At 36.3% G+C, this 12955-nt stretch overlaps 1 protein-coding gene across 9 annotated transcripts in view; it reads left to right on the top strand.

Annotated features, from left to right (window-relative positions):
- Nucleotides 1-12955, top strand: part of FAT1 (FAT atypical cadherin 1) — a 107750-nt gene that overhangs the window by 6958 nt on the left and 87837 nt on the right. For all 9 annotated transcript variants that reach the window (XR_003526393.1, XM_027635618.1, XM_027635619.1 and 6 more), the window contains exon 2: nucleotides 1406-4694. Coding sequence is in view for 8 of the 9 variants with exons in the window: in XM_027635613.1 (XP_027491414.1) it covers nucleotides 1406-4694 (3289 nt within the window). In the remaining variant the exon portion in view is untranslated. The remainder of the gene's footprint in view (nucleotides 1-1405; nucleotides 4695-12955) is intronic.

Raw genomic sequence — 12955 nt, forward strand, 5'->3', positions numbered from 1 at the left:
TAAGGGCAAACCAGGGCTAAAGTGTGGGGGACAGAAATGTCAGGAACAAAGAAAGAAAGGGTAAAGTGAGTAATTAGTATGACTTGTATAGCAGACTGACCATAGAAGAAAATGCAAAAGGAGAGATAAGGGAAAAATATTTAGGATAAATAGGGAAAGGTGAAAAAAATGAATTTGTACTACTTAATCAAAGTAGTCAAGACAATGTTAGATTGCTTTCTATTTGCTGGAAAGAAATTTTGCCCCTAGGATCTTGTCGAAAGCTTGGGCTTATTGAGGGCTTATTGATTTGTTATCTTGAGAGACTTTGGGGAGTGAATCACAGAATATGTTGAGTTGGAAGGGACCCACAAGGATCATCAAGTCTGACTTCTGGCCCCACACAGGACCATCCCCAAAAGTCACACCATGTGCCTGAGAGTATCATCCAAACGCCTCTTGACTAAGATGAAAAAAGTGGTTCCAGATATTTTGTTCCTGAGGCTTCTGCCTTTCTTCCTGCGGCAATCTTGCCTGGATTTAGGTAGTGGAAGTGTTAACACTGACTTTGTCAAAAGGGAGAGCCAATGAGGGTATGCCTCCCAGACTGCCTTGCTGTTCTAGGCTCTTTCCCTGTCATTTCTGGAGTGTGTTGGAGAAACATGATTTAAATGTTCCTCTAGTTATTTTGAGAGTTTCCTGTTCTCATAGCTCTTGATACTAATTTGTTTCAGATCTGTTCTGAACAGAGGAGGATAAAGGAATATGTCTCATTCTTTATCGACTTTGCAACTTTGTGGTGCTTGATAAAATTTTTTTTTCAGTTATAGGCACCAGTCTTATAAGGGTGCTCAGAGCTGGAGAGAATACAATTTAGAATTATTCTCGGTTTACAATTTTTATAATTCTTGGAACAGGTGCACATAGGATATCATAAAGAATTCATGGTAATTTCAAGCCAACTTTTGCAGTTTACTTCCACATAGTTGGACATCAGCAATTTTACAGTCTAAGTAAAAGGAGGGAGGAGAATTTTCTATTAGAAGTCAATGTCATGTAGGAAGGAGAGAACCAGAGTGAATGTTCACCACTCCAGATTAGTTCATATCTAGTTTGCTCGCTTATAGCTGACTGCACTGGCATATTTCTAGCATGTTGCTTCCTGGAGCTGTTTATTTGAACTTAACTCTTAACCCTTGTGTTATGTTAGTAATTCCTAGACTTTTGATCTCATGGATTCTTGGCATTTTTAGGAGTTTTAATTTATCTGCATTTCTATTACTGTAAATAATTTTGAAACTTTCTGTATATTATCTAGATGTGTAGCTTCTAGTTTTCTTTCAAGCATGAATTCTGAACTAAGCATCATTTATTTGATAAATATTTGAACAGTCATAAGTCTTATCACATCTCTTTCTTGTTTCAGGGTTTCTTTATAATTGCTGCCATGGGAAGATACTTGACTATGCTGTTGCTGCTGATGCTGCTGGTGCAGCATTTTGAAAACTGTGAAGGAAATCAAAGGCCGCATCATGCTTCACCAATGCAATTTACCCAAGTAGAGTATAATGCCACTGTGTATGAGAATTCTGCAGCCAAGACTTATGTTGGGCATCCAGTAAAAATGGGCATTTACATTACAAATCCATTATGGGACCTAAGATACAAAATTATTTCTGGTGACAATGAGAACTTGTTCAAAGCTGAAGAATATGTTCTTGGAAACTTTTGTTTTTTGAGAATACGGACCAAGGGAGGAAACACAGCTATTCTTAACAGAGAGGTGAGAGACCATTATATGCTGACTGTTAAAGCAGTTGAAAAAAATACAAATGCTGAAACGCGCACGAAGGTCAGGATACAGGTACTGGATACAAATGACTTGCGGCCTTTGTTTTCTCCAACGTCTTACAGTGTTTCGTTGCCTGAAAACACAGCAATAAGGACCAGCATCGCAAGAGTCAGTGCAACAGATGCAGATATAGGAACAAATGGAGAGTTCTACTACAGCTTTAAAGAAAGAACAGATGTGTTTGCTATACATCCAACTAGTGGAGTGATTGTTCTAACTGGTAGACTTGACTACTCGGACACTAAGCGTTACGAGATGGAAATTCTTGCAGTGGACCGTGGGCTGAAGCTGTATGGTAGCAGTGGCATAAGCAGTATGGCAAAGCTAACCGTTCATGTGGAGCAAGCAAACGAATACGCCCCTGTTATTACAGCTGTTACACTGACTCCATCAGAATCGGACAAAGATCCAACGTATGCAATTGTAACTGTAGAGGACAACGATCAGGGTTCAAATGGGGAAATAGCATCATTAAATATTGTTGCAGGAGATGCACTCCAGCAGTTCAAAACAGTGAGGTCTGTTCCAGGAGGTAAAGAATACAGAATAAAAGCCATTGGTCACATTGACTGGGAGAGTCACCCTTTTGGATATAACCTTACCCTTCAAGCTAAAGATAAAGGGAATCCCCCACAGTTTTCTTCTGTAAAAGTTGTTCATGTGGCATCACCACAATTTAAGTCTGGTCCTGTCAGATTTGAAAAAGAGATATATAGAGCTGAAATAAGTGAATTTGCCCCTCCAAACACCCCTGTGATAATGGTGAAAGCTGTGCCTAGTTACCCACACTTAAGATATGTGTTCAAAAACACACTGGGAAAAGTAAAATTCAATTTAAACACTCACACTGGTCTCATTACCACGTTAGAACCCATAAAAGCACAATATGCATCCCATTTTGAACTTGAAGTTGTGACAAGTGACAGAAGAGCTTCTGCAAAAGTATTGATTAAGGTACTAGGCATGAATAGCAATCCTCCCGAATTTACTCAGACATCCTATAAAGCCTCCTTTGATGAAAATGTGCCAATAGGTACAAGTGTCATGAGAGTAAGTGCAAAAGACCCTGATGAGGGGGAAAATGGTTATGTGACCTATAGCATTGCAAACCTAAATCCTTTGCCATTTGTGATTAACCATTTCAGCGGGGTTATTAGTACTTCAGAAGACTTGGATTATGAATTGATGCCAAGGGTTTACAGTTTAAGGATTCGAGCTTCTGACTGGGGTATACCATATCGTCGAGAAGTTGAAGTTCCTGTTACTATTATTTTAAATAACTTGAATGACAATATACCTCTCTTTGAGAAAATAAATTGTGAGGGAGTAATCCCCAGGGATCTTGGTGTTGGTGAACAAATAACAACTGTATCTGCTATTGATGCTGATGAGCTCCAGTTGGTGAGATACCAAATTGAATCTGGAAATGAACTGGATATATTTAGCCTAAATCCAAATTCTGGAGTACTTTCACTCAAACAGTCACTAATAGATGGCATAGGTGCTAAAATGTCTTTTTACAGTTTGAAAATTACAGCTACAGATGGAGAGAACTTTGCAAAACCACTGTATATCAACATAACTGTAGCTAACAGCCGCAAACCAGTCAACTTGCAATGTGAAGAAACTGGTGTTGCCAAAATGCTTGCAGAGAAGCTCTTACAAGCAAATAAATTGCACAGTCGTGGAGAAGTTGAGGATGTTTTCTTTGATACTCACTCTATCAACCTGCATGCACCTCAGTTTAGAAGTACTCTCCCTAGTAGCATTGAGATAAGAGAAGACCAACCTGTGGGCTCCAGCTTAATACTTATGAATGCTACTGATCTTGATACTGGCTTCAATGGAAAGCTAGTGTATGTTATTTCTGGAGGTAATGAAGACAGTAGTTTCATTGTTGATATGGAAAGAGGAGTGCTGAAAATTTTATCTCCCCTTGATCGAGAAGTAAAAAATCAATATACTCTCAATATTACTGTCTATGATCTTGGAATACCACAGAAGTCTGCCTGGGCCCTTTTAAATATAAAAATTTTGGATGCTAATGACAACCCACCGGAGTTCCTTCAAGACAGTTATTTTGTTGAAGTAAGTGAAAACAAAGAGCTAAACAGTGAAATAATTCAAATTGAAGCTACTGATAAAGATTTGGGGGCTAATGGAGAAGTGAAATATTCTCTTCTTACAGATACAGACAAGTTTACTATTAATGCTGTGACAGGAGTTGTGAAAGTTGTAGGTGTTCTGGATCGCGAGGAACAGCACGTCTATTTCTTGAAAATAGAGGCCAGGGACCAACCTACTGAAGAACCTCAATTATTTTCAACGGTTATTTTGAAAGTGTCTGTAGAAGATGTTAATGACAATCCTCCTAAGTTTATTCCTTCAAATTATCATGTTAAAATTCGAGAAGATCTTCCTGAGGGAACTATTATTACATGGCTAGAAGCCTACGATCCTGATTTAGGCCAGTCAAGTCAAGTACGATACAGTCTTTTGGACAGTGGAGATGGCACCTTTGATGTAGACAAACTAAGTGGAGCAATACGTATTGTACAAAGACTGGATTATGAAAAGACACAACTGTATAATTTGACTGTGCGGGCCAAGGACAAAGGAAAACCCATTTCGTTGTCCTCTACCTGTTACGTTGAGGTTGAGATAGTTGATGTGAATGAAAACTTGCACCCTCCACGGTTCTCCATATTTGCAGATAAAGGCTTTATAAAAGAAGATGCCCCTATTGGCTCCTCAGTAATGACCGTATCTGCTTATGATGAAGATGCAGGACGAGATGGGGAGATAAGATATTCCATCAGAGATGGATCTGGTTTAGGAGTTTTTCGAATAGATGAAGAAAAAGGTAAGGTGACTTATTTTATGTGCTAATTAAAATTGTATGCTAGGAAAGAGATACGAAAAGCAGCATTGTCACAGTTGACATATGTGTTCTTGTTAGGACAAAAAGATGTCACCAAAACTGTGTATAGTTCTGTCTGCTACTTTAGTGACATTATACATTTGATAGGTGATTTTTCCACTGTCCTCGTTTCCATCCAACCTACCTAAAGCCATGCTTAGGTCTTAAAATGTATCCTACCTAGCAAAAGTAAGAATACTATTGATATAAAATGAAAGTTTGCCTCATTGCAGACACTGTTATCTTGTGGATCATATGACTGCTTTTTAATCTTAAGTGACATATCTTTTGCTTCATTTACCGGAGGTATGCATGGGTGTGATATTGCCATGCATACTGGTTTTGTTAGTTATCTTTTAGAGTTGTTATAGGTGCCCAACTAGAAGTTAGTAAGCAGTGCCTTCTTCACCGAAAGGCTTCTGCCAAAGAAAGCATAGATGCAGCCTCAAAAACACCTCATATAAGTGAAGCAGACTGAAGTGTTGGTTTAATTCAGTAATAATGCATAAATTGATGAGGAACTGCAAGAAGTTTTCCAGTGTCATGTATTCAGAAAAACATAATTTTGTTTTCAATAAAATTCTAGTGCTGACTTTGAACATTTTGGTTGGACATCTATGTAGCTACCCATTCATTTATATCTTTGATAAAGATGGAACATTGATATTGTGCTGTTATCTAAGATTCTTGAAATAAATTGAGGAGGAATTTGTTGCAAAATTTGGCTACAGGTTACATGTAGGTAAATGATGACATATGTGATTGATGTCTTACAGAAAAAAAGACTTGTAACTGAGAATAAAAGATGGCAATCATATAGGATTCATCCAGTAGCCATTCTGTGTGTTCCATATGCTTCCCATAATTGTGAATGTGGGTAATACAGATTCAGGAAGTCACTTTACTCTTCAGGGTTTAGGTGAACAAACTGTTGTTACTGACAGGATTTTTTCTTCTTTTTCGTGTGGCTAAAAAACCAGTTCTAGAGGTTGAAATGTAGCATTGCTTCTCTTAGCTTCACTTTTAACAAAGCTCATAGTTAAGATTGTGGAACAAATTTTCTAAAACTGGAGAATTTAATATTTTCCAGGACTTAGTCGTTTCACTTTTAGGCATCTGGTATGTGTGCAGAATATTAATTTGTGTACCATTGTGCTTTTCTTTTGACATAAGTATATTCAAGTTCACTGTGTGCTATAATATCTTAGAAAGTGACTATAGAATGAGTCAGAGTTTGGCAATTTATTGTCCAAGTGATAGACAATAGTACTGAGATTGAAAGAGTAAAGAAATATTTTTATTTTGACTCTAATCTGATTTGTACCTATTTATGGGTATGTGGACAGGTATGTGTATTTTTGTGATGCTACTACCATGGCAGAATTAGTTGTCTGCACGTGTGCCTCTACTCTTCTGGCACAAGGCTAGTTTGCTTGACTGACGAATTGGTGTGAGTTTAAGTAAGTTGCTTACTTGAAAAACTGCTGAGTTGCCAGTTTTTAATCTTAGTGAACAAATTTCACTTATGACATTGGAGTGGGGAAGAGTGTGTATTTATATTTGGTACATGTGTCTTTTCCATCAAATGGTGCTCTAAAGGAGCATAGGAAAGAACATAGAGTATCGACATTGTAACAGTGTAGCTTGAATTTTGTACTGACACTTTTTTTTTTTTTTTTTAAAAAAGCCACCAGAATTTTTACTGAAGGCACTCTTTATACTGCAGTGTCTGAGTATTTGTCATGTTTTTAAAAATGGACTGGCTTTGATACAGGGAACAGACTGATAATTAGCCAAGAAAGCACATTAAAGAATTTGTGAAAGAGGAGATCTGTCAAGCAACTTGCTGACTTTTTCAGCTTGCTGTAGGCCTCTTCTGACTTTAACCTTGAGCTGTGTCTCATCCTGCTCTCTTTGAAAAGCATCATACTACACTTTCAGTTCAAAGATGGATAAACTAGATTTAAGAAGTTATTTTGAGTCAACACTGAAGTATTCAGTAGCTAAGGGGAATCCTTTTATCCCTTGCTTATAAGAACTTAACAAAAACAATCACATTTACAGAAAGACTAGGTAATCATGATGATAGAAGCATCAAATAGCTAGTTCCATGCATTGAACTTTTGTTGACTTTCAATTTGTCTTTTCCATGTTAATTTTTTAAAAAAAAATTTACAGTTCAAAAGGTAGGAAATTATATTAGTGTTTGATATTTGTACTTATAATTCTGGAATTTTCACAAGGGAATTCAATATATCTTTGCCTCTAAGTCTTGAGTACTGTTTTCTGAGACTTACCTGTGTTTTAGGTCAGTGGCTTTTCATAAGTTCTGTTTTCTGCAGTCGTGTCCAAACTATTCAAAGTAAGTCTCTTAACAGGGAACCCAAAACACTAATACTCCCAAACTCAGGAGTTGCTTTGATTTCTTAGTTTCCTGCCTACTCTGATGCTTTTCAAGAAGATACAGAAAAAAGTGTATTGGGGTGAGTTCGATAGTCAGTTATATTTTAGCTTTCATGTAAGTATTCTTTAGCTTGAAAAGGCAATAATGATCAGGAAAGGAGGAGAGCAGGATGATAGAAGTCTATAAAACAGCAGTAGTTTCTGTACCACCTGTATCACTGTCTGTTTTTTGCAATGCAAGAAATAGGGCACCCACGGCTACCAGGTTTTAAGGGAAGTATTTTTCCTTTCCTAAGCTAAAAGTGTAATAAAGTCATGAAACTAATTTCCTCAGGACGTTATAGAGACTGAAAGTGTGACTAAAGAAAATAAATGGTACTAATGAGATTATTTTGAAGTTCAGCCTCATGCTATCTCCAGCTTATAAATTGTTAACTGGAACCCAAGTGGGTAAGGGAGAGAAGATCAGAGGTCAGCACTCAATATATGATTCAGAAGTATAACAGTGCATTGTGACTGTTACTGTACAGAGATAAAATTAAAATTACATAATAAATGGAGATTTTGGGAGTATTATAACAGTATGAGAGGAAAAATGTTAAAATGAGATTTCTGTGTTGTGAATTTATACAACAAAGCAATTGTTTATCCTTTAGTATGTGTTCAGCAGAACTTGGAATTTAAGATAGCTTTTATGTGTGAGCTAGACTGAAGTCTGTAAATTGAGATGATCTCTTGGCTATATAAATTGCCTACTAAAGTGGCTGTAAAATATTTTCTCAAAGAATTTGATAAGGAGTTGAGCAGATTGGTATGTATTAATAATATAATGCATTGTATTGATGCAGATCCCAGTGTGCCACAAAAAAACCTCATGCACCATCTAAATTCCATTACTGCTGAGCAATAAAAGTGAGATAAATCACGTCAATACCATGCTGCTACTTCCATTTAGAAAAACTCCAAGGAATGAGAAGCAATTGATGGAGGAGAACCTAAAGGAGAAGCTTTGTGCGACTAAGGCAGTATTGAAACTTCCTTCCTTGTCCTAGTTTTCATTCCAGAGGGCAAGAAGGGAAAAAAAGAATGTCTTCCTGTTTAAGTTTTGATTGACAAATATGAGGATGGAGTATTTCCATTAAATATTTAACTCCTCAAAGGTTGAAAGAAAGATAGAAGCTCTAGTCTGTAAAAACAGTATTGGAAAGAACTCATAGTACTTCTTCCAGTTGTATAGGTAGGCTGAACAGTGTCGCTGGCTGGATGTGACACTATCATGGGAGCAGCAATGTGTTGTTAGCAAATTTCCGTGCTAATTTTCAGCTGTACAAATAAGAACTGCTACTAGTTTTGCTCAGTATCTGGCCTTCTCTGAAGAATTTTTGCCAAGCAGATTGTTCTGTTTCTTGATGTGTCAGGACTTCTAGCTTATTATTGAGAGCTCGTTTTTATCTTTTTTTCAAGGTTGTTTTCTTCTGGTTTTGGTTTTCTTTCTAATGCTCAAAATTTAGATAGCTGAGGGAGACAGCAGACAGCAGACTCTGGGTGTGTAGATGCCATGCGTCATTTGGCCTAAGAAAGGTCTTGTTGATTGAAGATGGGGGTTCATCCTGGAAGCTGATATTCATAAATGGAGGAAAGTTTAAGTAATGAATTCCATGGTGTCCTGTTGTGTCTAACCAGCTGGGTACTAGAGCAGTTACATTTAAAACCCTTGTACATGCAGATGCTGGGTGTTACATGTAGGCCAGGCCCAATAAGGTTTCAAAGCACAGTGAATTTTATAAATGTATTGTTATCAGAGACTTAACAGCTAGTTCAACTTGGAAGACTACCAGCAGGTGTTTTCTAAAATTCTGCAATTGAGGATATTTCCCAGTACATAAACTAGTTCCAGAACGGTGTTAAGAATGATGTGGCAGTCTGAACCTCATGCATGATAACCTTTTTACTTGTGTTAATTCAGTGATATAGTTATCCGTTACCAGGAACCTTACTGTTTGTTCATTAACCTTAGTTAAAGTTATTAGGCCATAAGTGTTACAGAATAACACTAATTCTGCTTTAATAATAAGAACAAAGTTTAAGGTAATTAATTTGCTGACTTAAAAAATCTAAGTATGACTATACTTTTATTACAACAAAAGATCTGACTAGACTGATATGCTGTCTCCAGTAGCATAGGCAGGGCACTCACATACTTCTGGTTATTTTCTGTTTGGGGAGTTTTTGAGTCGCATGAGGTTTATAACATTTAGCACATTTGTCTTTCTTGTGTAGTCTCCACTTGAAACGTAATTTTCAAGTGTAACCTTGCTACTGTGATAAGGAAAGATGATTTGTTTTGGTAAAGACTGTTAAAGGAGCATGTAAAAAAATGTTAATGGAGGAATGTGGAAAAAATTAATTTTATTGCACTATCTCTGTGTGCATAAAATACTGTCAATAAAACTTAATGGCTATAAGGTGCTATTTTTAATGTTATCAGAACTATTTCCAACTGGGAAGATGGTAATTCATTAAGGAGAATGAATAGGATTTTAACTATATAAAGCAAAGTACTGAATTATGCTCTGAAGAGGAACAGAGCATGGCTAACATAAAATAAGTATGTTAACATTTCTTTGTAGTGTTCGTGTAATTACATTAATTTAAACGCAGGATATGATTAACATATGAGTGATAGCTTCAGGTTCTGTTTCTTCAGTGACCTTTGGCTTTTGAGCTTTTCAAATCATTCCACCACTCGTAGTTCTTGAGTTTTAATATGAAGACAGGCATTAGCAAAGTTTAAATACTATGATTGTCAGTGGAGTAGAACATAGCTATTAAACCAGCACCGTTGTCTGGAACAGAAACCAACTGGTCTGCTTCTCTGCCAAAAAGCCTCATACCTTTAGGCAGAGTGGCAGCACCAAGATTGTTGGGAATGCTGTCTGCTGCAATTTGACTCCTACCTGTGCCCCGGTGTTCTTTGAAAAAGTGGTTGCTGGCAAGAGCCAAAAGCAGTTTAACAGAACCAAGTTCCAATGCCCAGGAACGTTTTCTGTCTGTCTGTTCGTTGTATAGATACAGTCATAAACCACTTGAAGATAGGGGAGGCATTTTTAATCAAAACTGAAATGAGTATGATTTGGTTTTAAGTAAATCGTAGTTAAGCAGCCTACAAATATGGGACTTTCTTTACACTTTTTCAGTGAATGATGCATCTTGAAGTTGCTCCTTCCATATACTTTGTTAGCCTTTTTATATAAGTCATGGATATAAACCAGAATATAAAAAAACTTAGTTTCTCTCAGTTTAAAATAAAAAAAAAAAAAAGAAAAAAACCACCAAGAAGTTCTTAATAATTTCCATTTTACTTCTGTACAGTGTCCATGTTACACGTTGACTTAGTGCTGTGTATATTCTGAGTCCTTGCAGATCCATCAGATAGGTTATAGGTCACTGAAAACTATTAACAGAAAGAAAATGTTGACCAAATCTTTTTGTAAGAAAGCTATTAAACATTAAATTAAAAACTGTAATCAGGTAGTCAGGAAAGAATATTCCAGGTGGGTTTAATATGATTGATTAAATCTTAGAGTATCTTCACGTCAGCATCTAAGGTTTTTTACAGAAGTTGTGACAATGACATTTCCTGCTTGGCTTCTGTCTAGAGATGCAGTCACATTGCCATGTAGGTTTTGCAATTAAAATTCTTTATTTGGGTATTTTGACCAGTTAAAAATGAGAAGTAAATAGGAAGAAGACCTTCATAGAACAGGGTCTTCTCATAGGATTTTCTTCTTGCAAAACACAGTAGTCCTTCCCACTACTTTTGAAAAGAGAGAGATGGATTAGGAGGTTCTCTATTTCTGCAGAATACTAAATGGTTACTGCTTTTTGCACAATAATTTTTTTCCCTAGCTAGTTCAGGTACAGTCATGAGTGAAGATCAGAGCACAGACTAATCTTCCAGGTGTCTAATTAGCTTTTCAGGCAAGATTTTTTTCATCCTACCCTAAATTCTGTACTGCTGCATTACATTGTACTGAAGTTAATGATTTACCATATAGCTATAGCAGCTAACTTCTTTCAGTGGCTGAAGCATAAAAGTGCTAGAGTAAGAGTTTAAGATTATTCTGATATGGTTTGAAAAAAAAAAAAAACCACCAAAAAAACCCCAACCCAAACTAAAAACAAACAAACAAACAAAACAAAACAAAAAAAGCCCATAAAACCAAAAACCACCAAAAATTAGCAATCTCAAAACAAAAAAAAGAACCTGAGCAAAAAATCCAAAATGAAAATAAAAACCCTCACAAGGATTGTTAGGTTCTATAAATTCCAAGTTGGAGTTAAATTCTTAAGCCTGTAAATGTTAATTTGGAAGGTTAATCGTTTAAATGAGGGGTTGTGTCAGTAGTTCAGTTAGCAGTTGAGAGCTAAAACCTGATTCTAATATATGCTGGAGATTTGAATGACATTCTAGTCAGCAGACAGTTTTTTCTTAACCAAAGGACTTATGCAGATTATTTTGGGATTCTGGAATTGTCTGATCAGTTGTCACACTGATACACAGACATCTGGAATAGAATTTCAGGTCAAAACCTGGAATTCAAACACAAACTGTTAAACTCACTATTTCTTTGGGAAATAATACAGGGGCTATTTGTTTGCATGTTGTATAATTCAAGCTCTTGAAAAAATTAAAGTGATGCTTTCCAAGTTTGAGAGGCATTTTTTGAGTGTATCAGGATAAAAGTGTATGTTGGGGTGGAGGTTTTTTTGTGTGTTTTAAGAAATGTTGGAAACATATCTGTTCAGGAAATTTTAGTTATCTGTGCTAAATAATAGTAAAAAATACAGCTGTTTTTATTCTGGAAACATGAAGTATTTTAGGTCAGAGATGCAGAAATATTATTCCCCTAGCTTTTTCTGTGAGAAGATAGTGAAAATAATACAGTATTTAAAAAAAGGGGGGGGAGGGACAAGTAAAGATTACTTAGGTAGTTAAGTACTCTGGAAAGATATTTTAATGCTGATATATGTTAAGTATTTTTTCTAGTGGTATATTTATTTTGTACTTTGCTTGGGCATTCACTCCTTTGGGTGTTGAATTGAGAAAAGTGAGCAGCATGAGAACAACTTCACTTGACTGGGAGATAAGATCTACACATTTCAACTCTCCCACTGGCACTCTTGTGAATCCTTTGGGGAAGAGTCCTATCAAGCTTCTCCAGTGCCACCAGAAGAAAGGTTTTGTTGAGACAATAAATAGTAAAGCCACTTACAGTACCATGTCCAACCAAACACAGTAACCTGTTTTTTAAAGCATTTATCCCATGTTTTTATGACTTCTCTTCCCAACCATAATTTTCAGTGATAGTCAAGCATGCAATATGTGGAACACAGCTGAAATACTAAGTCTGCAAGATGAGAAAGAAAACTGTGTCTTTGTGGGACACTTAAATTGAGGAGACATATTTGTGGTTGTTAATTACAGATATTAAAAAACTTGAGTAGACTATTTGTAAAATAGGATATTATTTTCTGCTTTCTATTTAAGGGTATCCAGTGAGTTTCCATGTGTTCAGTATGACGTTGAAAAGGAGAGTGAAGTTGACTGAGCTGATGATCTGTATGGTTTCATTCTGGTTTTATGGTGTTTTTCTTCAGTGGCATAAAGGCAAGCTCATGCCATTGTGCAATAAAAAATTAGTTATGCTTAAAAAAAAGTAACTGTGCCTAAATGGAGTAGTATTTTGAGTTTAAAAAACATTTGCGTAAAATTTCATGCAACTAAAATATATTTTCCA

This window comes from Corapipo altera, unplaced genomic scaffold, assembly GCF_003945725.1.
Source record: "Corapipo altera isolate COAL_440 unplaced genomic scaffold, ASM394572v1 22b, whole genome shotgun sequence".
In the NCBI taxonomy this organism is placed as follows: Eukaryota; Metazoa; Chordata; class Aves; order Passeriformes; family Pipridae; genus Corapipo; species Corapipo altera.